Source organism: Paramisgurnus dabryanus, chromosome 6 (genome assembly GCF_030506205.2).
Source record: "Paramisgurnus dabryanus chromosome 6, PD_genome_1.1, whole genome shotgun sequence".
In the NCBI taxonomy this organism is placed as follows: domain Eukaryota; kingdom Metazoa; phylum Chordata; class Actinopteri; order Cypriniformes; family Cobitidae; genus Paramisgurnus; species Paramisgurnus dabryanus.
Window position 1 is genome coordinate 13,871,486 of NC_133342.1, and position 24,819 is coordinate 13,896,304.

Here is a 24,819-nt window from a genome sequence, read left to right on the forward strand (position 1 = left end):
AAGACTACATACCATAGTGGTATTGAGGGTGAACAACTAGTTTCCTGTTGTGGTTGAAGAACGGGAGAAGAAGGGACAGCTGGTAGTGGAAGAACAGGAGGTGGACTGGGAGAGGAGCCAATATACTCTACTGAAGACTGGGTGGGGACCTGAATGTTTGCTAGGTTCTGAGCAGCAGTTGACTGGATATCTGAAGATTCACCACTGGATGCAGTTAATCCCTAAATTGCAAATCAGATTACAGATGTAAGACCATTTGTTTTCTTGGAAAAAAAATGTTTTTGGAGATGAACTTACCTCTATTTGAACACTTGACATCCAAAGCACGTACAAGGTTGAGGGGCTACTGATATCATGATTGGAGAGGCTGCCATCAGCAGTGCTAAGTATCTGATTTGATGACCAGGCCAGTTGTACAGAAAACACTTCACTAGCCATATTGTCTGAACCAGCAAAGGCAAACAGGTCCTTCATAAGACATATGCAAAAATAGCAAATTCAACTCTGAACCATGAATGTACTGCAGATAAAGTGTATGTGGAAAAAGTCAACTAAGAAATATTCAGCATAAAATACCTGAACTGGTTGAGACTCCAAAAATCTCCTCGTTTTCCTGGAACCATCAGGGTACTGAAACTGTAGTAAAATGCCTTGCTCTGGCTCAGTAATACCACTTAAATGCATCCTCCTTTCAGCAATTTTCTTTAAAATAAGGAACAATGTAACATAACATAACAGTTGTGTAAAAGGTCATGGGTTCGAACACAGGGAACACAAATACTGATAAAAATGTATAGTTTGAATGCACTGTAAGTCGCTCTGAATAAAAGCGTCTGCCAAATGCATAAATGTAAATAAATAAATACCTGTCTTCGTCTTTGTTCCAAGGTTTCCATCTGGCGCCGCTGATGTTCCTTTAAACATAATCAACATATTCCATGTTAAATCTCTTATTCAATTTTAGTTTAAACTCTAAGCAACAAATTGTACAGTAAACTGTTGAGAATGTAACTTTTGACATTATGCCAAAACCAAGCCAATTAGATAAGAGCCATGGAGTGTCATTATTTAAAGTAAGCCTAGTTACAATTATTAACAATCATTTGTTATTAACAAACAACATGTGAGCAAACTGCAGCTATTGTAGTCCTGTACAAAATGTCTTACATTACCACATTACATATTATGTTGTTTCAAGATTTCATGTAGGTTCTCAGTTTGATTATTTTTATCATGTAATCCCAGACTGACCCTATGATGATGAGAGATCAGAACTCTGTATGGGTTAAACCATTTACTGTGACTCCTTATTCATACAAAAAAAAAAATACTTTTACTGTACACTTAAGTAAGTTGTGTAAATAATTAAATTAAAAATATTTTTGTTAAATCAAAGAAATGTTACTTATATAATGTGTATGTAGATTGCTTTGAATGACTTAATAAATAATGAGAATTATTGCCTTTGGTGTGAGAGACCCGGGTTCGAATCCACTGCACTCTTAAAAAAAATGGTTCTATATCGGACCAGAAATGGTTCTATCACCCGCTTCATATATGGAACCCCCAAATGGTTCAACATAGAACCACTTTAATGGGTTCATTAAAACGAACCCCAAATGGTTCTTTGAATCAAAGTTAGATGGTTCTATTTAGAACCATTAAAGGTTCTTTATTATTATGAGTAATTTATTATTGATAAGAAATTATAACCGATCCAGAACATTATAAAAGTTTACTATTTATTAATTGTATTATACAGAAATATAAATCTATAAAAATTACTTAAAATCACATCTCTTTATTCTGTGTTAGACAGCAAAACTTTAGTTTACATTTAAAACGTCTCATTTCATTCAACCATTTAGTTATTTAATTATTTCCATTAAGCATTTTCACTTTTTAATAAACATACATAGGTTTATATATTATAAATAAATAAATAAATATATATAAAAAATATATTAGTATTATATCTCACAATCTAAAATGACAAGACACCCAGTTAACATTACAATTAGATCAAGTAAAAAGTTGAATAAGTAAGGGATAATGTATTGGCAGCATGTCATCACAGAAAAAAGCCCCAACAGTTTCTTCAGAACAAATGTCACGAACACATTTAATCATTTATAAATTTAATGTCGGATATGTAATTAATAGACATTGATATTTAATTTTTGTGTAATATAAAACTGTACCTGTCAAAATGATTTGCAGCATTGGAGTTTTTAGTTTTGAGCAGTAGTAGAATGTCACGACTGGCCAATCAGAATCTAGCATTTTAGAGAACCGTGTAATAAGAAATGGTTAATGTAACACATAAGATCAACACAAAGTTGCACAAACAGTCAATATATGATCAACATGAGTTATCACCTTAGCATGACAAATAACTACACAGACTTCTTATAGAAAGGGATTCCGTTCTTGGGAGTTTGTAAACAACAGTCTTCAAAAACACCCACACTGATGTGCACTGCTTAGTAAAATGAATGTCCAAAACATAAAAAAAAGTTTAAAACATGTCAACATCACCAAGGAGGGTGTATTGCTGGAGTGACTGTCTGTCAAAAACAACGAAGGCTTGATGGCAGAGATCGCCATCTTCCAATCCAAGGACAAATGGGAATGGTTTTGTCACATCAGGCTCTCAGAAGAATGCAACCATGTTGGTCCCAACCTGTTGAAAACAGACAAAACACTTGTTAGAATGCAGGCAAAGACTCTAAATGCATGATGCAGCATTATTATAAAACCAAACAATTCATATTTCATACACACAAATGTTGTGTCTAGTTTAATTGTAATGAAATTTATAAATTTCTGTTTTATTTCAATAACCTTACAATATACTCTTTGTTCATGCCAATAACTCAGATTCACAGTAATTTCAGATTCTGCCACGTCACTTTACCTGGCAGTAAGCCCAATTTTTTTGATTTTGCAACAACCTGCATACTTGCCCTTATTACTTAATATAGCCAACACTTTATTAGCATATATTATGTAATGAATACAAGGCTGGACATTAACGTTTGTCCCTAAAGTTAATGTTTTGGATGTGCGAGTGAAAGACAATTTTTTTTGTCCGAGTTTTAACTCTATTCGTACTTGTAAACATGTCTTCTTGCTAGTTCACAAACAAAATATTAAATGTTTTAGGTTGCTTGCAAAGCAAAGTGTGCAATACTTCCTTTACTTACATAGACTTAAAATTTTCTTCCCACTTTTGTAGACAGGAGTTGGAATATCATCATGGGGTTCTGTAGAGATAAATGTTTAGGTTAAATTAGTAACTTTATTGTCATAATACACAGCAAACAACTATTGTATTCCCAAGTGTACCTGTAGGTGATTTGTTGATGCTCCTGGTTCTTGGCTGGGAAGTGCAGGATTCTGTCTGGAAAATGCAATGCCCAAGTTTCAAATAGCTTTTCGGCATGGTCAGGAAATAACACAGAGAAGTCTGGTGAACTCTGAAAATGACAAATCATGCATTCACTTTCAATAAAACTTTAATGTAAATTTATGCGATAATGAATGCTATATGGCTTAGCTTGTCAGTGAACTATGGCATGTAGTTAACGGTGCTTCACCTGTTTTCAGATTATGGCAAGTTACTACTAATCACAGAACTGGCTTTACCGATTAGATAGGCTTGACAATTTTATACAATTAAAGAGATAGTTGGGCCAAAAATGATATTAAACCCATGAATTACTCACCTCCAAGCCGTCCAAGATGCATATGTCCATCATTTTTCAGACTAACACATTTTCAGTTATTTTAGAAAATGTTTTAGATCTTTCAGTTAATCAAATGTAAAGTTATGGGGTCCACTCTTTCAAGTCCAAAAATATTTGTATCCATCCTTCACAAAATAAATCCATATGGCTCCACGATAATAAACAAAGGCCTTCTGAGGGTAATCCGTGCAGTGTTGTTGTAGAAATATAACAAAAATAACTAGCTTCTGCTAATGGCGCCATCTTGGTCGCGTCCACATTTAAGATGAGAGCTGTCCTGAATACAGAGGAGTCTTGGATGGCAGTATTACCGGAAGCTAGTTATTTTTGTTTATAAAGTTTAAATATAGATATTTCTACAACAAAACGGCGCGGATTACCCTCAGAAGACCTTTGTTTATCATCGTGGAGCCGTTTGGATTTCTTTTGTGAAGGATGGATGCACATTTTTGGACGTGAAGGAGTGGACCCCGTAACTTTACATTTGATTAACTGATAGATCTAAAACATTTTCTAAAATAACTCAAAATGTGTTCGTCAAAAAAATGATGGACATATGCATTTTGAATGGCTTGGGGGTGAGTAAATCATGAGTTTAATATAATTTTTGGGTGAACTATTCCTTTAATCGTGCAACCTTACATACCACTTTTGACAATGACATACTCACAGTAAAATAAGCAGGGATTCTTAATAAAGAAATGCTTTGATATGCCTCATTGTAATATCAACATATCACTTTAAATGATAAAAAACAAGTGCATTTTCATGTTACCTGTAAATAACTTTGTAAAAGCTGGTATCAGAACCTCAAAGTTACATTGTTTTAGCTTCTCCAGGAAAAAATATCCATCTTTTATCCATCAGGGTCTGTGGAAAAGAGCCAAAACTGTGATTTAAGTGGGCATCATCAAAAACATTTGAAAAAGATAAAAATGTCTGTAACTTACACAGACCAAATGAGAGTTCACAATATGTGACCCTTTCTGTGAACTCAAGGCTAAAGTTTCATGATCTAAACATGATATTAAAAGCATCAGTTTGATTTCAACTTTTACAACAAACGATTATTTATTTAAAACGTACACGTTTCCTCCTCATATTAACTTTATCTGTTTTAAACTGAATTTCTAAACCATTAGAATACGTTACATTGTAACGTTTCTAAAATTATTAAAACAAGCCATGTTTCAGACATATTTCATAAAACGTTTGATCAAACGAAATATTTAAATCATTTAAAAGCAAGCATAAACATCGTTTAGATTTACTGGGCATTACAGACTAGCCAACGGAAGCTAATAAAACTAGTTTAATAACAGTTATGTCATGTGAACCATCATTTTGCATACTTTTGCATTCAGAAATAGTTTAAATGATTAAAAACAATGATACAAACCTTTTCCTTCAAATAAATCAGAGATAAGTCGATGAAAAACTGTTCATGAATCCTGAGGTGAATAGTAAACTCCCGCTTCAGGTACCGTTGCAGTGAGAGGCAGAAGTTCAGCTGCTCTGTGTGGGGGAAGGGAGCAGTTCTCTCTGGGGAAGCAGAACACTGACACCCGGTGGTCACGCCGGTAACATTCCGACTTTGTGTAATTAAACTTTAAAATTGGCGTTCACTTTACAAACCGACTGCAAATTTGAACATTATACATATATATTCTCGCCTGAACTTATGTTTAAAATACATTTTGTGGACTAGAGAAAGTAATATTGAGAAACAGCTATGTATCTATTAAGCTGGCTCTGCTTCAAAATTACCCAACATATAACCCAACAAGTTGGGTTACACAAAAACTACCCAACACTGATTAAACAACCAAACAATATAACCCAACTGGCTCACGTTTTTTAGAGTGTAATATCGTTTCAAAAATGTAGAAAGTTTACTTACCTCAGGCCAACAAGCAGAAATGCCGGTCCGGAGTCCGAACTCCTCAGTTTGAAAAAAAAAACCTGTCACGTCTCGAGGCTCATCTTCGCTTATGGTGCAACGCATATATACGCCACCAGAGGGCACTTTTGCGATTATTTGTTTTTAATGCCCCTTCAGGTTAAATTAAACATTGACAATATAGAATGTACAAAATAAAGAAAACACCTGGTTATTCACCAAAAACGCAAACTGCACTGTAAGTTTCATGCTAATGTACAAACTTGCATAAAAAAGCTCACAGGAAATAAATCATACAATAAATATGAATAGCCTATTTGTTGACTCTCTCTTTATTTGACCACAGCCTATTGACACAAAAAGGTTTGTGAATGAGTTGTGTAGGTTTGTAAATGAGTTGTGTAGGTCTGTAATTATTGTGTAATCTTTAGTTTACACTTCAGTCACAAACGTGAATTATAGAACCATTTTAATAAAATGGGTTCTTTGCCCTCCAAGGGCTCTATATGGAACACTTTTTTTGGTAAAAGGTTCTATTGGCCAAGTAAAGAACCTCATGGTTCTATATAGAACCTCAAGGAACCTTTTTTTTTTAGAGTGTGTGACACACCTTTGTGTCCCTGAGCAAGACACTTAACCCCTAGTTTCTCTAGAGGCTTGCGACCTCTAACATATATAGCAATTGTAAGTCGCTTTGGATAAAAGCGTCAGCTAAATGAATAAGTAAGTAAGTAAGTAAGAATCATTTTACTTACCCTATTACATGTTTCTGGATTACTTAAGACTTCTGCTGTTCCACTGAGGGAATTCTATCAAGAATAAAATACTAAATCATTACACAGCCTTTTCAAGTTTATATATTTTGCTATTTACTTATAATTACTTAATTAGTAATTACTTAATAGTAATTATTCATAATTACTTAATTTCATTAAAGAATGTATGGCTATATTCATATAGCAAGAACCAGTTAATCTACACCCAATATGAGGAAGGACAATTTGATATCTCCAATTTAACAAACCTGCATGTCTTGGGCTGTGGAAGTACCTGGGGGTAAACCCACATAGACACACGGAGTTCATTAAAACTCCAAGATCTCCTGACTAACTGTGGGCTCAAACAAAGGACCTTTTTTGCCCACTGAGCCACTGTGCTACTCCTAATTTTATTAGTGAATGTTATATTTTACATCCAACGGTCTTAAAAACTGTAAGTAGGTTTGTCAGAGGTACTAGTGGAAATATTGTAGTAATTTATTCGGTATATCTAAGGATTATGACATGCAGCAAATTTACTCTAACACAGTTCTTACAGTTTACCTCATTACTGTTGTCATGTTGTACACCAGGATTACTGTTGTCATGTTGTACACCAGGATTACTGTTGTCATGTTGATTACTGTTGTCATGTTGTACACCAGTCAATCTGGATGTGTCCTGTCAAAAAAGGAAGTACAGTTTTTGGTTAACATTTTAATTGATGGTTACAAAGAAAGTCAATGATGGATAAGCAAAATCTAAAATATAAGCAAAGCTCAAAACTGAAAAATGAGTACTTGCCATGTTTGGACTTTGCCAGCAGTGGCAAACGTCAGTCCTGGAGAGCTGCAGTCCTGCAAAGTTTAGTTCCAGCTCTGATCAAACACACCTGAACAGGCTAATCAAGGTCTAAAGGTTCACTAGAAAGCAGGTGAGGTTTAATCATGGTTGGAGTTAAACTGTCCAGGATTACAGATCTCCAGGACCGTCATTTCTCTGCTGAAAAAAACCAGCATCAAACCAGCATATGGGAATTGTGGTGGTCATCAGCATACCAGCACCAAACCACAACATATGCTGGTCTGGCTGGTATGACCAGCATGGGATGCTGGTGCAAGTGCTGGTTTGGTGCTGGTTTAGCTGGTTTGTTGCTGGTTTAGCTGGTGCTGGTTTAGCTTGTGTTCACTAGCAAACCAGCACCAAAACACAACATATGCTGGTCTTGCTGGTATGCTGGTTTTTCCAGTAGGGTTGCCATTACACCTATACAGTAGCTTAATCGTTTACTCTCCTTACCTTAAGACGTACATATATTGCCGACCTGCCAAACTCTGGGCATGCTTTTATGGATGCAGGGCAAACAGAGCTCAGCGGAACTGGAAGGATCCTTCGCCTTCTGTCAACTCTGCACATTTCAATTCCCCCCTCTCCCATTACTGGAAAAGTTTCTCTAATTTTCTGAAGAAATGCTCTCTCATTCATAGAAAGGGGCACAATCATTTTTTTAACTGGTGTACCTGTTAACAAAAAGACTCATCTGTCACAAATATCACAACTTACACATTTCACAAGACCTACATAGACACTGCATAAACACTTACGGCGTGCTGTCATTAGATGCGCCTCACTACTGTTTTCAAGAAAAGAAAGCCTAATGATGCTCTGTCTCGCAGCTTGTCGCCTGGTTGTAGCCGAGGTATTGCTGGGGATGTTGCTCTGGAACATTCTCAGTCTTTAATAAAGCAGTCCACACAGACAGACAGTTGCTTTATAAACAAAACTTAGGAAATAAAAAGAATGTTTTACAGTAAAGTGTATGTTTAAAATCCAACGAGTTAATGATTTTATTCTCAGCATTCCCATTTATCTTTTCTATTGACATTAATTATTTACTTTCCCAGTTTCCCAGCCCCACTGAAAAAAACAGCATAGACCAGCATAATTCCCATTCATCACCAGCATACCAGCACCACAACATATGCTGGTCTTGCTGGTATGCTGGTTTTTCCAGCAGGGAGGGGATTTATATTAATACAGGACTAGGCCTTAGTTATAAAAGGACATTTAAGTAGTACCGGTGTGCATCTTAAGACAAAACAATGACCCTGATTTATGTTAAGATGTGTAAGTGCAATGTGTTTTTAAATGAAGGCAGCTCAAACATGCATTTAATTCTGGGACTAGGGTAAATTCTGTTCAGGAAATCACCCCATAACTTAGGTATTTAATGTCTTAAATACATATGGTAATCCACTTCTGCAAGTTCTGTGGAATAAATTTTATCACTAATCTACATATTGAAACCCAAGTTTTAATTTAGCTTACCAATTCAACTTAGACGAAGTTGTTCAGATTTGGCGCGCAATACAAATTTCATTAACAGGCATGGACAACAAACCTCTCAATGGTGTTCCCATGTGATATTGTGTTATCCTCTTCTAGGTCATCACGTCTAAGGCGATTTTGTATTAATGCATTGAATCTTGTATTTAATGCTTCCAGTCGAGTCCTCAGGGTCATTACGGCCCACCGATGTCGCTTTTAATGGTGATGATACCTTAAGATTTATAAATGCACGTACAGTACCTGTAATTTGAATGTAGCTACACCTAGTGGCATGATTCTAAACTACACAGTCCAGTCTATTCCCACACAGACTGAACATGAAATTACAAGTCATGAAATATGTTTGTAAATTGAAGTAAAAGGGACAATAATGATAAAAAATCTGTTCCCACCATGTACGTTTACTCACATTAAGAGTTTTAATGTGACACATAAAACACAAACTGCAATGTTCAATCCAATGATCCTGATTACTTTTTTTTTTTATCGTTGTTCTACTCAACTTGTGATTCTATTTTTATTGTTTAAATGCATTAAACAATAATTACACAAACACAAGTACATTAATAAAAATGTTACTCTATGTACAGATAAACCTAGATACATTGTGAAAGATTAGATTTTTTTAGAATTAAGATGATTTCTTGATATTGCAAACTCTTACACGTTGTATTAAAATAATTTGCTACTGCATTTTATTTTTGCCTTACATTTTTCTTAAAATCACCTTTAAACCTTTGCAATCAGTCCTGCAAAATAAATAGACATAGAGAAAGTCCTGTACATTACATATAGACAATAGGGCTATAAATGGGGGAACTCAGGAAGACGTAAAGTGGTGGTCACATTAAAAAATTTTTTTATCTTTTATTAATGAAATAGCTACAAATAGTTCCCAGTGATTTTCAGCACTGCATAAATGACATGTCATCATAAAAATACTTTAAGTGAAAAACACATGCCCACCATCTCGTAACAGTCTTTGTTCGTAACAGGGTTGTTCCACAGGTGAATCTACATTAATTATTTCAATAAACAAGCATGAACAACACTGTTGAAACATTTCCCAAAGTAAAAGATCTGTACAGTTTAAATGGATTATATATTTTTTTATTAGCATTTTAACTTACATATAGGCTATAAATGATGTGTTATATCATGTGTGCTGTTACTTATGTCTTGTAAAAGTTTTACATAAAACAATATAAGTATGTGAGTTATACACATACAACAAATGATATAAATAAGGATTTATATAATTCATTATATTTATTTATTTACCTCAGCAAAATATGATTAAGGTCACATGTCAAAATAGTAGCCTACACGTTCAGAAATTAGATTGTAAAATATGAGATTGTATAAAAAAAATTTCCTTAGACAATATGGACAAGTTTAAATTGGCTAAAGACAACATATTGTTTGTAAAAACAATGATGTCTCACTCCGTAAAATGTGATACAAATATTTTTATTAACCATGCAGATGTGGTTCTGTTAACAGGTTACCCTGCTGAAAAAATAGCATCAAACCAGCATGGAAATTATGCTGGTTTGATGCTGGTTTAGCTGGTGGTCACCAGCATACCAGCACCAAAACACAATATGTATAGATATTATTAAAAATATACAAAGCAATAACAATAAGTGGCCCAAATAACATAGGTTAAAAAAAATACTGGAGCAACCTTTAATGACATCATTAAATGTAAACAATTAGATGTTATTTAGCTCAGTCATTGCAGTTATAGGTGAAACTCCGTTACAGTGCAGTTTGGCACCTCACAACACCAGCGGAACTTGTGGAGCAGTCGATTTCTTACTAAAAGATGGATGTGATTGGAAGAGTCCACGTATTAGATGGGCATATTCTAAAGACGTGTTTACTTTACTTCGTGTGAAGACGATCAAAACTTTCGTGTCTTCGCGTAACAATAAAACACGCTACAGCTGATCACGTTAACTGAAAACGCGTTTCTTGTTAATACATTTGTCCCCGTTCGCGTTCCATAAAAAATAAACGTGAATACTTACAGCCTGTGATCCAGAAGTGCACAGTAATCCAACTTTCAAGAGGAGACGTCGCGCAAATCCAGCTTCGGTTCATGAGAAGCAGTTATTGTGAAAACTCCGTGAACAACTTCTGACTGGATTTTTCCGGAACCGTATTAAACATGATGTCCTCTGTGGAAGTCCATAAAGTGCTATTTTGCCCTCGCATCTAAAGAGACAGCGTCTACTCGAGAGATTTAATCGCTTAAACAATGAAACAAGAGTTTGCAAACAGAGTCAAAGCAGGGACTCACAACCTCCGCCATTTTAGCTCTCTTCTGACTCGGCGCTCCTCATCCCCGTCTTTGAGGGCGTACCCAAGCAAAGCAGAGAGGGCTGAACTATGATAATGTTGGTCTTATCTACGTCACTAATCCCAGGAAGTAAACTGTTGCCTACAATCCGAGTGTTTTTTGTAGTCCTCGAACGTTAGAGACGATAACTCGCGTCATCGTTTTCTTTGAGGTATGTACTTTTTGAATATCGTTAGCATGTACTAATGCACACTTACACACAAAAGGATGTTTAAAAACGTGTATCCCATAATAGGTGCTCTTTAATGGCTCGGGACAAACAAAAACTATCACAAAACAAAGAAAGTCATTGATTGTCCAGTAAAATCAGGGTGTATTAAGAATCAGGGGTATGTAAACTGTTGAACTGCATTATTTCTTCGGTAAACATTTCTCATGTGAAATAACTTGTTCAGGGCAGGACTACATTAAAGACAAACCTTAATTATCAAAAATCCAAAATAATCAAACATTTTCTGCAAGGTGTATGTAAACTTTTGATCGCAACTGTACATGCAATATTTGTTCTTTTAACTTGTCACTAAAACACAAGCAAACAATGTAATTTTTAATGGCTGAAAACCTGAAAATGTCATTACTAGAATCTATAGTAGGCCATACACTCTTTCCCCTTCTTATTGTAATACATGTTGTTTACTAACAAACAGCATGTCAGAATTTTACAAAGCTTGGCCAATGTAAATAGTTGCCTATGTTATAACTATCTTCAGAGGATCTTATGTCTCTTTTTTTCAAGAAGGCATTAACAATAGATCTATGGGTCTGCATGTATGTTAGCGGAAGGGAGAAAACGTCTAGGGCTGCAACAAACGATTATTTTAATAATCGATTAACACAAACACCTCTTGTCAGCAGTATTAAGAGCTTCTAAAACAGACTATGAGACCTAAAAGTGTTATAACATTATTTATCATTACTATCTTGACCCCTAAGCTTGATCATAAATCATCACATTCCTGTAATTATATTGGTAACACTTTTTAATAAGGGTCCATGAATCATAATGAACTGATCCAAATAATACTTTTTTAAATATGAAGTAATGATGAGTAAAAGGGACATTCTAATTTTTTGAAAAAAAAAAAAGAAGCTTATTTTACAGCTCTCCTAGAGTTAAACATTTATTGTTTACCGTTTTGGAATCCATTCAGCTGATCTAATACATTAACTAACAACTTAAAAACTTGAACTTGATGACTCTTCATTAGAAGCACGCTTCATGAGGCTTCGAAACATTTATGAATCTTTTGTTTCGAAACAATTGGTTCGGAGCTTGTTTCAAACTAGCCAAAGTGACGTGATTTTAGCAAACAAGGCTTCATTACGTCATAACTGTTTCGAAACATTTCGAAAATCCTACGATTCACCACTAGGGGGAGTTGATCACAATGACCAGTGAAGGTGAACTCCGTCAGTTTTATTATAAAAGTTCATAAAACATTCATCCTTCTGACTAATAACTACCTTTTGTCTACTTTTTGTTTATAGACAGATTTAAATGACAAAAATGTGCATAATTAAAAAGGGAGTTTGTTTTAATGATTTGTTTGCAATAAATAAAACCAAAAACACAGAATACACTTTTAATTATGTCTTAACTAAATTAAATAATTAATTTTTTTCTTAAAAACATATTTTTAGAACAATCTTACTATTATTTTGTAAAAAGTGCCAAATGTTTGGATAGATCTTGTTGCTTTTACACTATTTTGACCAGCAGGTGTCGCCAGATTGTGAAGCAATTGGTTCAATTATTTCGAAGCTTCGAAAAGGTTCGTTTCTCCCATCACTAGTTCAGGCTGAAGTAAAAATAAGTTAATTATGTTTCATGGACCCTTATTATAAAGTCATTTATCTCATAAAGATTTACCGTTAACTAACTAACTAACTTAACGTAGCTCCAGCTGGAGAACACTTTAGTTAACTTACCTCTCTTCTGATTCTATTCTGATTTGTTTGCACTCCGCCACACGCGCGCTGTATTTTAATCTCTTCTTCTATCGCAAATGTGCAAGTACTGCATTATACACTAGCGCTAAAGCGTCGTAGCGGTCAAATCACGACATTGCAGGCCCTTACATTAGGTTAAGTCAGACAGAGCCATATGGCTCTAGGTTAAGTAAAATCAAACTAATAAAAGTACATTCCATTTGTCAGCCATTTACTTTTAGCCCCTTTGACAATCTTTTCATTTAGGAAAATGTAAAATAAGAGTAGTTTTAGGTTGTAAAATGAGTTACTAGTCTGAACCTGATTCATACCCTGCATTTTTAAATCACGAACTTCATATGTCATAAAGATAATTATTTGTGTGATTTATAGCTTTATAGCTTTTATACTTTTTAACAGAAATTAGCATGATATAGTTGATTTTGCTCAGTGTTATTGTAGATTACATCACAACTAAAATATTATTACTAACATTATGATATTGATTTTGAATAAAAATCATTTGCTTTACATGTAATAGATATTTTCCACTATTAAATATAATAATTTTTCTGCACATGTGACCAGATAAAAAAAATGTATTTGTAATTATCTACACCCAAAAAAATGGTGCGTTATTTTCAGCAGCTGGGTTGAAATTAACCCAGAAAATGTTTATATTGGAGTCCCTTGTCCCTTTTTTGACCCAATATGTCTTTGGTGTACCAGGACAAAACCTTTTTGAATGTTTTTATCTTTTTGATGTTGTGGGTTTGTGGAGAACAGAACACCAAAAAAAGTGTCTGTCCCCGGAAAAAGGGGCACATGACACAGTTTGCATGTGATTTGACAGAGATGGCTGGATACTTCGGAGAGAAATAACAGCCAGACAAAATCCGTTTACAATATACATGAACAAATAAAAAATGTTGCAAACAGTACTGCTGAGGTTAAAAAGCAAATAGTAGGCAATCTTATCATTAAATATAAGTTGCTACAAAATGTTTCCAAATAAACATCACCTCTGTGATAGGATCTTGATTCCAGCACTACGTCTGTTCTGTCTTGAAGAAAACTCCCACATCTCATCAGCATTTTTGAAACATCTGCCTCAGGCTTGTGTGGGTCCTTCTCTTCAGTTCGATGCTCTCTGACTGTGTTTCCTGCAGGGAGATCCCACGTCTTATTAACTGTAGATGACGCATTAACTTTACCACAAGGTTTTTGATCTTTCTTACCCTCAGCCTGATGTATCTGATTAACTTCCATCACCAATGACATTCATTGTTTCCCCAGCAGGTTCTTTATAACTGCTTACAAACCAAAGAGATGCAACTGAATTGTTCTAGAAAGATGAGAACAAAAATGTTAACGTTATATGTATACAGAGATGTACATTCTGTTAAATTCTATGAGCACGTACCTCATATCACGATCTGTCTACTAAAAAACACCTGAACTGGAGTAAAGAAAATGCATCCCAGGAGACTTAAAACAGACAAGAGAAATTTACTTTGCTACCTGTTCTGTCACTGATGCGAAAGTGCAAGACAAGCGGTTATTTAAAGCGACGGCATGCTATTTTAATTCAGTCAGTTTGACATCGCTTTTTAACCAATCATGACTGTTGACACTGCAAATAAAAACATTAAACCAGGGTTTAGAAATGCACATTGTGAAGCCTCAGCTAATGAATACCCAAAGGTTATCTTTTAAACGGACACACCACTTTTTTAAATAGGATTATTTTCCATACAGCCGATCTCCGGGTCTGGCAGTACCACTTTTAGCATAGCTTAGCATAATTCATTGAATCTGATTAGACCATTAGCATCACGCTCAAAAATAACCAAAGAGTTTTCAAGTCGAGTCACAGGCTATGTCAAGTCAAGTCAAGTCCTGTAGTAGGTCAAGTCAAGTCCAAGTCAAGTCACCTTATTATTGTAATTTTACCTGCAGAATCTGATCTTAATAAAGTGACAAGATATACAGTAAGTAACTATCAGTGAATTACAATAATTTGGATTTGCATTGTAAATACTCATGTTCAGTAAAATACATCATGGAATCAAACAAAATTGTTACTTCATAAATTATTTATTTTTCACTTCTGCCAACCGTGTTTGAAATTTTCCACATTGAGTCCATAAAACAAATAACAGCTTAACATTCAACAGACCCCTCTCTGAACACCTCCCTCTCTCTCAAACACAGTTTTCGTACAACATTAAACTTTGTTACATTTCTCCCCCCTCTCTCTCTACTCTCTCTAACACACACACTCTCTCTCTCTCTCTCTCTCTCTCTCTCTCTCTCTCTCTCTCTCTCTCTCTCTCTCTCTCATACATGTGCCCAGAAAAAACGAGCGCGTCGCACCTCTTCCGTTAGCGCCCTATGGTTAGCGCGCCTACATTTGAAATAACGAATTTGAGCGTGCAAAAGACGCGACATGTGAACCGCCTGTAACATTGTAGAATCAAGTAATTTTTCTCTGTGTGTGTGTTCAGGTGGCAAACTTGAAAAAAAAGTATTCAAAAATAAAAATAAGTATTTAAGAAAAAATATTATTTTATAAAATTATTTTGCCCACATTTGTCCCCAACACGGTAGGATGAGGGCTACATTAGCTATTATTACATTAGCTAACTACCAACTAACCAGATATTAACAAATTGACAAGCACTTACTGGGCATAATGGCTCTTCAAATGATGAACGAAATTGGAGGTTGCCGTCTGGCTGCCTGTGATTTTAATGTTGCATATCTTGCGACGCACTGTTCGTCTTTTATGGCGTCATATACATGGATATCAGCTGACGTCACTCACTTGTCTTCCGCCATTTTAAGGACTTGAAGTGGTCGCAAAAGAACTAGAAGCTATGCCTTCAATATGCTGTGAGCATCAAAATCGCTATTTTAACAACACTAAGAAGGCTCAACACAACATGATATTTTGCTCGAAGTATCGCCTATGTCTCTACACGTGAACTCGAGCATTGAGAACATTGTTTGTGAACCAAGAGTTTACTAAAAAGAAGGTTTTGTATAACTGACTTTGGATGATTTGGCGTCCGCTCGCCGCCTTCTTCCCAGTCAAGATGTATCGATCTCCAATTGCGACGTAAGGAGGGAGGATTGTAAAGATTGATATCTCCTAAAGCATAGTTCCATAAAAATGCATGGATAAGTCGTTGTTTTGTCGCAAGTGAAAAACAATATTGACCTTCTAGTTGAAAAAGAAGCCTCATATGATATTCATTCATTCCCCTTTGGAAATCGATTATTTACGTCTGGCAGAGATGACAAGCGGACACCATAACAGCCAAAGTCAGTTGTTCAAAACCTTTCTTTTTAGTAAACTCTGTGAACACAAACAATGTTCTCAATGCTCGCGTTCATGTGTAGAGATCCAGGTGATACTTCAAGCAAAGTTTCATGTTGTGTCGCGCCTTCTTATGTTGTAAAATAGTGGTAGTTCGGTAGCAGCGGACAGCGGCTGGAAGAACGCATCAGGGATCGAAAAGGCATCACACCCTAACCAAGATATATTTTTTTAAAGTAGCGTTTATTTTCATGACAGTCGAGATGCGACATGTTGTCTTTCGTAGCCCTTTACTGTATCCGTAAGAATCATAGACAGTAAAAGATAAGAAATCCGTAAATCGTAGCAAGGTAGCCAATGCTTGTCAATAGCCTACTGGTACTCGGTAGGTCCTAAAGATGGCGGCATGATGTAAAAGGTCACGTGACTGAAATCCATCTACAGCTGTCTTGTTGAAGCCGAAAGCGATGACCCTCTGTACCCCTCCGGCTGACATGTTGATATCGATATCTAATCTAAGTGGGCATGGTGTGCGTGTGCGTACGAGAGGGCATGACGAATGATAGTGTCGTGATTCAGTCATGACAACGCCATTCTCAGCCTGCGCTCCAGCTGGGTCAACTTTATTTTTTTAAATAATTTATATATTTTATATTTAAACTGAAAACATGATGTGATTAACACTCAAGTCATTCAAGTCATCGTGTCTCAAGTCAAGTCAAGTCAAGTCCCGAGTCTTTAACTTCCAAGTCCGAGTCAAGTCTCAAGTATTTTATTTTTTGTCAAGTCAAGTCACAAGTCACAAAAATAGCGACTTGAGTCGACTCGAGTCCAAGTCACCAAGTCACAAGTCCCCATGTCTGTACATCAGTAACTGTAAGACTGACAGAAAATTAAAAGTTGCGATTTTCTAGGCTGATATGGCTAGGAACTATACTCTCATTCTGGCGTAATAATCAAGGACTTTCCCATGGGTGCAGCTGGTGCAATGATATTACGTAGCACCCAAAAATAGTCCCCTTGGTAACTTTTAAAGCTTACGTAACACACGCTGTTTCTGAATAATACATGTTTCATGCAACACTATACAACTTATGATTCACTACATGTTCGTGTTATTTATATGCATGTGCCTATTTCCAACACAAGACAGAAGTCTTACTTACCGCATGCAACTCATGACCCGGTTGGGAAAACCCAGCGCATCAAACACACAAGCAAAACTCTGCTGCTACTCTGGATAATAAACTATATACATTGTTTCCATAAGGCTGGCTTTCTTCTCCTTACATCCAAGAACACACTTCTTCTTTCGTGCCATTGTTGAGTTTTGAAATTAAACAAAGCTGTGTCGCATGATAAGATGTTTGCAAGTTCTAGCGTCTCTCGCTGATTGATGGGTGGGCAGGGTTTTCCGAAGTGCCCATATAAAGAAGTGATACGTATAGAAAACCCCTGAAACGTCAGGTGGACCTGTAATAGAATTTTTTTTCCCGAAACTTCTACGAACCCTGGCAAAGTGGATTCGGCACAGAAATACTCGGTAACACGTCCAACTGCTTTTTTGACACTTTGCCTACGTTTAGCATGAGGAAACAACTCTTTAACTGTGTTAATAAGTCAGAATGCTTGAAAGACCGAGCCACCCCTTTAATAGCTGGGGACTATTTTCAGGCACTGCGTAATAACATATTGCATCTGCTGCACCCATGGTACAGCAACAAAATCCTTGATTATTACACCGGAATGAGAGTAGAGTTCCTAAATTAAAATGTCTGTTATTGGTTCACTTCATGAGACTGTGGCAAAGATATTGACTGTGGTCACTCACCTTCTGGGATTTCTTGAATTCCAACAACAAGCTGTACGAGAAGTAGTCTGTAAAATGTGGGGGCATTAATAGTTCATAGCATTGTCCATTAGCACTTCACCCAGGCCAGCTGAGCTCATGATGAGTCTAGTAATCTTTGCTAATGCTAATTTTGAGATCAGTTTGCCCCTGCTGGTTGATGTCGTACCACCACTACTAGGGCAAAAAGCATTTTTAAATGATGGCCATTCAAACCTAGTCATGCATTTTGACCTGGATCGCCACACGCTGAAAAGTGAAGTCAAAGCGATTGCCCACTGTGGCTGGTTGCAGTCATGAACCCCACTCTCTCCATGCAAACAAACCATGTGAGCCAAATTTCAAATTCAATTAAAAATTCTAATAAAATTTCCCAACCGATAGTTTCTGTAATTTTGGTTATTTCTTAAAAACAACGTAATTTACTCTATATCTGAAGCGACGTATGCAGCAGCATCCCCTTCTTAAAGTGCCATTCAAAGCAAAAACGCTGTTTAGAATTCACCCCATGTGTGCTTAAGGTGCCACAAATCTGCAGCTTTAAAGTAAAGATTCACATGGCAGTTAGACCACACAGCTCAGATGACTGGCTTTAAAACATTTGTCTCTGTAAATACGTCCCCCTAAGCTAAAATCAAGGCTATAAATGTTCACATTCCAGCTAAGCTACCGTCTACCTGAGGTCAACATACCACTAATATTTTCAGCAAATTGCAACGTTTATTCTGCGGCAGACAGTGCAGAGAATACTAAATGAAAATGCTAACTGAAACCAAACTCCATCCTATTAGACCTCTTTGCCCAGAGAAGGTTGGGAAATTTTACTGAAAATTCAGTCATCTGCTCCTAGGACTCTCAAATGTTGTAACCACATGAAATTGCCTGTCGAAAAACACAGTAAACAGTGCTAGACTTAATCTCAGTCTACTTTCCTTCAGGATTTTCTTAAGCTGTAAAAATATTGTACTCTGTCTATCAAGCTTGAAGTCCATAGCTATAGAGGTGAAAGGTGAGAACCATAGTGACGCACATTGGGTGGCCATTCGTGTGGCCGCGGCCGCGGGTGCGTTCTCCGGAAGTCGCGTTGCTCGACATCGTTCTCACATTTCAGTTAAAATACATTAGAAAATTAAGATTTATTTCTTTTAAGACATACAATCATTGTAGTTTCATTTTTACCTTGAAATGTAACGGTTGCTTTTCTGAAATTGAACCCGAAAAATTAAACCTTGATGACGTATGCGGTCGACCAACGCGACTTCCGGAGAACGCACCCGAAAACATGTTCGGGACGTGTCCGGCGGAACTGGCACGAATGGCCACCCTAGACCCACAGGTGCTGGTGGGTGATGTTAAATTCTTCTTTACGATCTTACCATTCATATAGTTATGTATATTATATTGCGATTTCTGTCAAGAGATCCTTCGAAAAGTTACACAGTGCACATTGAAAAGGTAAAACAAAACCCTAAAAGGATCTATTTGACTGAAGGTTCTTTAGAGAACCAACAAATTGCCTTTCTACAACATTAATACGAAGAACCCTGTCAGAACTTGAATTTTTAGCAGTATCAGTGGTGTATGCAGACCTTACATAATGAATTGTATTGTTACATCACCTTAAAATTAGACATTTTATCTACATACACCGCAGGTCCCTGTACCTTACAGCACATTAAAGCTGCTTTTTTGTCCTGCCATGTTTCTACTGTAGCCCTAAATGGACAAACTTTACTATAGAGCATGTTTTGTCACTACGTTAGCTGTGTCCAAATTCAAGGGCTGCGACCTTCTAAGGATGTGACTTTAAAAAGGCAAACACTCGGTCTTTCAAGGTGGCAGCCTTAGTCTGCGAAGAGAACTGAAATGAGATGGTTTAACCTTCGGGGGACCCATAATTTGCGTCACCTGCTGCACGCACCCACGGTGCCTGTCGGCAGGACACAGCGGAAGACGTTTCTGACTTATTAAAATAAATATGGAATTAGAAAAATATTAATTTATTTGAGAAAATATGACATGTTGATGTAGGTTAAACTACTTAACAGTATATCAAATTAATCAACCTTAGAAATACACGCAACATAAACAGAATAATATTACCACAAAACAAAACTTATAATCTGTGGCGGCTGATCAACAGGGGGCGTTGGGGCACCGCCCCCCTAAAGTTGGCCAGAGAAGAAAGCTACATAAACATTTTACAAAAACGTTAAATATATAATGCAAATAACATAAAATAAAATCATTTAGTTGTACTATTTAACTGTAAGTCATGTTATCATTTATTTAAAGAAAAATTTAAATCAAAACTGAGTTCGTTTTGTGTGTCATGTTTGTGTGTCTGCGGCGCACCGTAAACGATTGTCTATGTAGGTCAGTAAAAAGGGTAAAAACATGTGACCTGAGGCTGAGCTCTAATTCGCTGGTTTCGGATCCGCTTACAACATAATCGGGGGGTTTGGGGCGCACTGTCCTGCGCCCCAAACCCTCCCACTTATGTTGTAAGTGAATCAGTATTGTTTTATGTCTTTGTCCTCATGTGATTGGATTATTCTCATAACCGCGTTGTAGATTGCCATGTACCTTGAGATGAAAGAAAATTAGATTTTATGCTTACAAAATCACCCTTTACAAGACATTTAGTTGAAGAATAAATATAGGATTAAGGAGCTTGGACCAGATTGAGCATCAAGAAGTGATCGTGGATGAGCTTACACTGTGTGCTTTTGCAGCACTTTTGGCAAACTGAGTTGGCTAACATTAGCTGGATGCTATGTAAGTCATGCCTTTTATTGTTTTCCCTGTTTGCAAGTCTAAAGACTTTTGAAAGAGATGAGTGACACACAGTGACAAAGTGGCTCATTATGTGAATGTATCTTAACAGCGTGGAGAAATAAGGATGCATTTTGAGGCTTCATTCTAAGCATCCTTTGAATTGGGACAGCCTTACTAGCCTCATGTCGCGCTGCTGTGACGCAATCGTTCTTAGAATACATCCTTAGAATGCTGCAGCCTTCAAATTGGGACACTGCTGTTGTCTCAGAAGATGATGGGTTTGTTCTGTGACGGCTTCTCATTGTGTTTCGAAAGGGAGGTGGTGAGCTGTGGACTAAGTCATTGGTTGCAATTCACAATCTCACTGCTAGATGCCGCTAAAAATGTACACACAAAAGTCTTTAGAAACTTGCATTGAACACACACACACACACATACAATGATTTGCATTTGAACAAGAAAGAGACGCCGTCACTCATTCTAAGGAAAGTCTTTATTGGTCAACGTACAGAAAGTGCTGCAGTGACCATCAAAGAAGTTAAACAAAACCCTTTACAAAACAAAAGGAGCGTAACATTTACAAAAGAATAGTCGTACGTGATTTTACAGGGTTGAAGTTATTTTGTTGTTTCTGTTCTAAAACACACATGGTAAAGAGGACTAGTGAAGTGAAAGGACTGGAAGATGAACGAGATGTCTCACAAAGCTGACATCACAAGCACAGAGTTTAAGACTTATGAAATGAGAAATCTTAACCACTGCAACAGACATTACATGTAACCCAATGCACATATCCAAAAATGTACCTCTTCTGGCTAAATGAAGCAGGCGGGGGGTTTGAGGAAGGAAGGGGGGTACAAGTGTCACCTGTAATTTTGTGTCAACACTCAAATCTTTTTTTACAGAATGGCTTAATGCATCTTTAGCTGTCAAATGCAACAATTATTCTCATTTTTTTTAAACTTCTTTTTAGATATTAATTGAATTAAACACCACTCTGAAAACCACTTTTATTTAAGATAATATACTTGAACCATATTCTTCTTTTTTTCTTCATTTGGTTTTAAAGTTCCCTTGTCTACAAATGACAAATCCTCGACTATTTCTTTTACTGGAGGTGGAGTGAAGGAAAACCCAATCGACAGTTGAGGTGAACACCATGAACAATAAGAGAGAGATCAATACAGAGAGACGAGGAACAAATATTCCTCCTCAGCAAGCAAGTGTGGATACAAACAGGCTGTGTGAGGGATGCAGGAGGAAGTGACGGGTCTGGGTCACCATTCAACTACTCTACAGCTCCGTATTTACAGAAGACAAGCATATAAAAATGTACAGACACTCTTTCGCCTACTGTTTCTTACTGCAAGGAACCCATAAGAAAAAATTGGTAATAATGGGTAACTACAATATTTCTGTTTAAAGACAATAGTTTTGATCAAAATCTCTCTGACAATAAACATATTTTCTAGATTTTAAATGAGAAAAAAATATACTTTCATTGCAAAAAAGGTGTTATTTTGAGGATAACAAACAACAAAATAATGTTAGCCACCCTTTCAAATCATACAGTTAGTTGTTTAAAAAAAGGGAGAAAACCCATTGTGATGTTAGAATAAAATCTATAAACGTCAAGAGAGACACAAAAAAACAAGATAAAAAAGCATCCCAGAGATGTTGATTTGTATGTTCACAATTATAAATGTGTTGTGTTTGGTTTATTTTTTGTTTTTAGTGGACCTATGAGACACTACAGTACAGTACATACAAGTGTTGCAGTGTTTTTTGGGGTGCGATTCCAAATATTGACCAGCAGAGGGAGCCATGGCATTACAGGATGCTTTTTATGAGTGTTTGAAATTGTCAAAATTGTGATTTTTTTTGTCTCAGTGACTTATCAGACAATAATGTCTGGCTTCTGTAGATGTGAGAGGGCAATGCAAGTGTTTTCTGTATGTATGCATAGGTGTGCGTCTATGTGAGTGTGTATGCATTAGTGTGTGTGGGAGTGTGTTTGAATGTGCGGGTGCGTTTGTTTTAATAAGGTAATGTAGAAGGGTCCCATTGCAGTTTTCCGTGCACTCTTTCACTCTGAATATCAGTCTCTTCCTCTTCATCACTGTCCTCAGATTCAGAGCTAGAGAGATCTCCAGCCAATTCATCATCATCCTCATCTTCCTCTCGAACCTCCACAGCGATCTGTGCACCTTCAAGGCTCTACAACCAATGACAAAATGAGTATAATCATCTTAAGAATTTCACTTGCAAAAAGACTAAATGTAGGCCTATTTATTTTCTTTTTAAAATTCCTAACATTCCAGCTGCAATGGAATTTAAGTTCAATGGACCCTGTGTGCTGCATGCTGTTGACTATACAGAAAATAACTGATCTCTTAGCTTCTAATAACAAAAGAAATACTTGTTTACACTTTTCTCTTATAAGGAAAGCCTTAGGCGTACCAGTACATAATACACTGTTTACAAAAGAGCAAACTCCACCCACAGGGATTGTGTTAGATAAGTTCCTAGAAATTGCTTTTGGTATACTTGCCCCATAGGAGTCTACACCTTATTGTACACACATTTTTCTTTTGAATAGTTTTAAACATAAGAAGCAAATGTAGTTATTGACAGCTACAGATGTTGTTGATAGGATATTTCTAGTGATGGGAGAAACAAAGCTTTTTGAAGCTTCGAAGAAATTGTTTGAAAAAAGATTAATCTTAAAAAGTGAAGCCGCTGGTTCTTTGATCGCCTCCTGGTGGCTGGCTGCAGTACAAGTCATAAACCCCGCCCTCTCCATGCAAACGAACAGATCTCGGCTTTAAATAAAAAAAATTATTTACACTTCAAATAAAATGTTCCGAAAGATGGTTTTGGTCCTTTTAGGTAGTTTTTATTACGCTGATATATGTTCAATTTAGTGTTCATTTCGTCAGATAAGACGAGACTAAATATGTTCATCAACAACCTTTTTTCCATGACTTAGATGAGATGATGACGAGACTGCACAGATGTCCAAAAACGCTGACTAAAACTAAATTAACATGCATTATTGTTGACGAAAAAAACGAGACTGTTTTGCATAAAATAAAAACTAGATTAAATCTCTCTTTTTCGTCTAGATTTCTCTACATTTTCGTTCATTTTCTGCCACCCTGTGGCTGCAACATGAAACTACATCTAGCAAGAACACAACACTCATAGATAGACACGTTTAACAAAGTTGCATTCAACAAAAATCATTCAAAAAGTCTATTTTGTCAGGTGATTATGACATTTATTAACCAATATTTGAGATATGTGAAACACTATTTGACTGAAATGGTTATCAGAAATAATCTCAAAAGACCAAAATGTTTTAACTAAAACTTGACTAAGAGTTGTCTTTTGACTAAAACTAGACTAAAATGATGAGACTTTTAGTCGACTAACTAATAAAAAAAGATATGTGAATGACTATGACTAAAACTAACAAGGACATTTGGCACAAGACTGAAGGGCGATTTATAGTCGTGCGTAGGTCCTACGCTGTAGCTACGTAGGCTATCCGTAGCCTGTGCGTAGCTCTGCGTAGCCTGATGCGCACCTCACAAAATTCCTAACAGCGCGTCGGCTCTACGCGGACCGCAAGCTCTGTGATTGGTCCACCAGAACCCCTCCCGTCAGGTAAAAAAACTGCGTCATAGGTATTTCTGTTTGAGACGGTGAAAACAAAGATGAGCCAAGTTGAGGAGTGATTTAACTCAAACTGCAACATAAGTCGCTGTTTATTTACTTCCATCATTGCTGGTCTTCTCAAATTATACACAACAAGTTG

The 24,819-nt window shown here is 36.5% G+C and overlaps 2 protein-coding genes and 2 long non-coding RNA genes across 5 annotated transcripts in view; all 4 read right to left on the minus strand.

Moving 5' to 3' along the window:
* LOC135747792 (G2/M phase-specific E3 ubiquitin-protein ligase-like) overlaps nucleotides 1–684 on the minus strand; it is a 4,300-nt gene extending 3,616 nt beyond the window's left edge. The window contains exons 1-3 of the mRNA XM_065265988.1: nucleotides 577–684; nucleotides 298–468; nucleotides 13–221 (exon numbers count right to left, since the gene is read on the minus strand). Of these exons, the coding sequence (XP_065122060.1) occupies nucleotides 13–221; nucleotides 298–468; nucleotides 577–684 (488 nt within the window). The remainder of the gene's footprint in view (nucleotides 1–12; nucleotides 222–297; nucleotides 469–576) is intronic.
* Nucleotides 685–866: 182 nt separating this feature from the next.
* LOC135747200 (uncharacterized) lies at nucleotides 867–7,075 on the minus strand. The gene is made up of 3 exons (XR_010531780.1): nucleotides 6,972–7,075; nucleotides 6,405–6,458; nucleotides 867–914 (listed from the first exon to the last, which is right to left on the minus strand). It is a non-coding gene; the product is annotated as an uncharacterized lncRNA (long non-coding RNA).
* Nucleotides 3,218–5,528, minus strand: LOC135747195 (uncharacterized). 2 transcript variants are annotated; one of them, XR_010531764.2, is made up of 4 exons: nucleotides 5,149–5,528; nucleotides 4,525–4,619; nucleotides 3,349–3,479; nucleotides 3,218–3,266 (listed from the first exon to the last, which is right to left on the minus strand). It is a non-coding gene; the product is annotated as an uncharacterized lncRNA (long non-coding RNA). The 2 variants fall into 2 exon arrangements; XR_012336925.1 differs by having other exon boundaries at nucleotides 4,525–5,527.
* A 14,399-nt stretch (nucleotides 7,076–21,474) lies between the features above and the next one.
* clstn2a (calsyntenin 2a) overlaps nucleotides 21,475–24,819 on the minus strand; it is a 316,111-nt gene continuing 312,766 nt past the window's right edge. Inside the window, exon 17 of the mRNA XM_065267246.2 lies at nucleotides 21,475–23,216. Coding sequence (XP_065123318.1) covers nucleotides 23,037–23,216 — 180 coding nt within the window. The 3' untranslated portion in view covers nucleotides 21,475–23,036. The remainder of the gene's footprint in view (nucleotides 23,217–24,819) is intronic.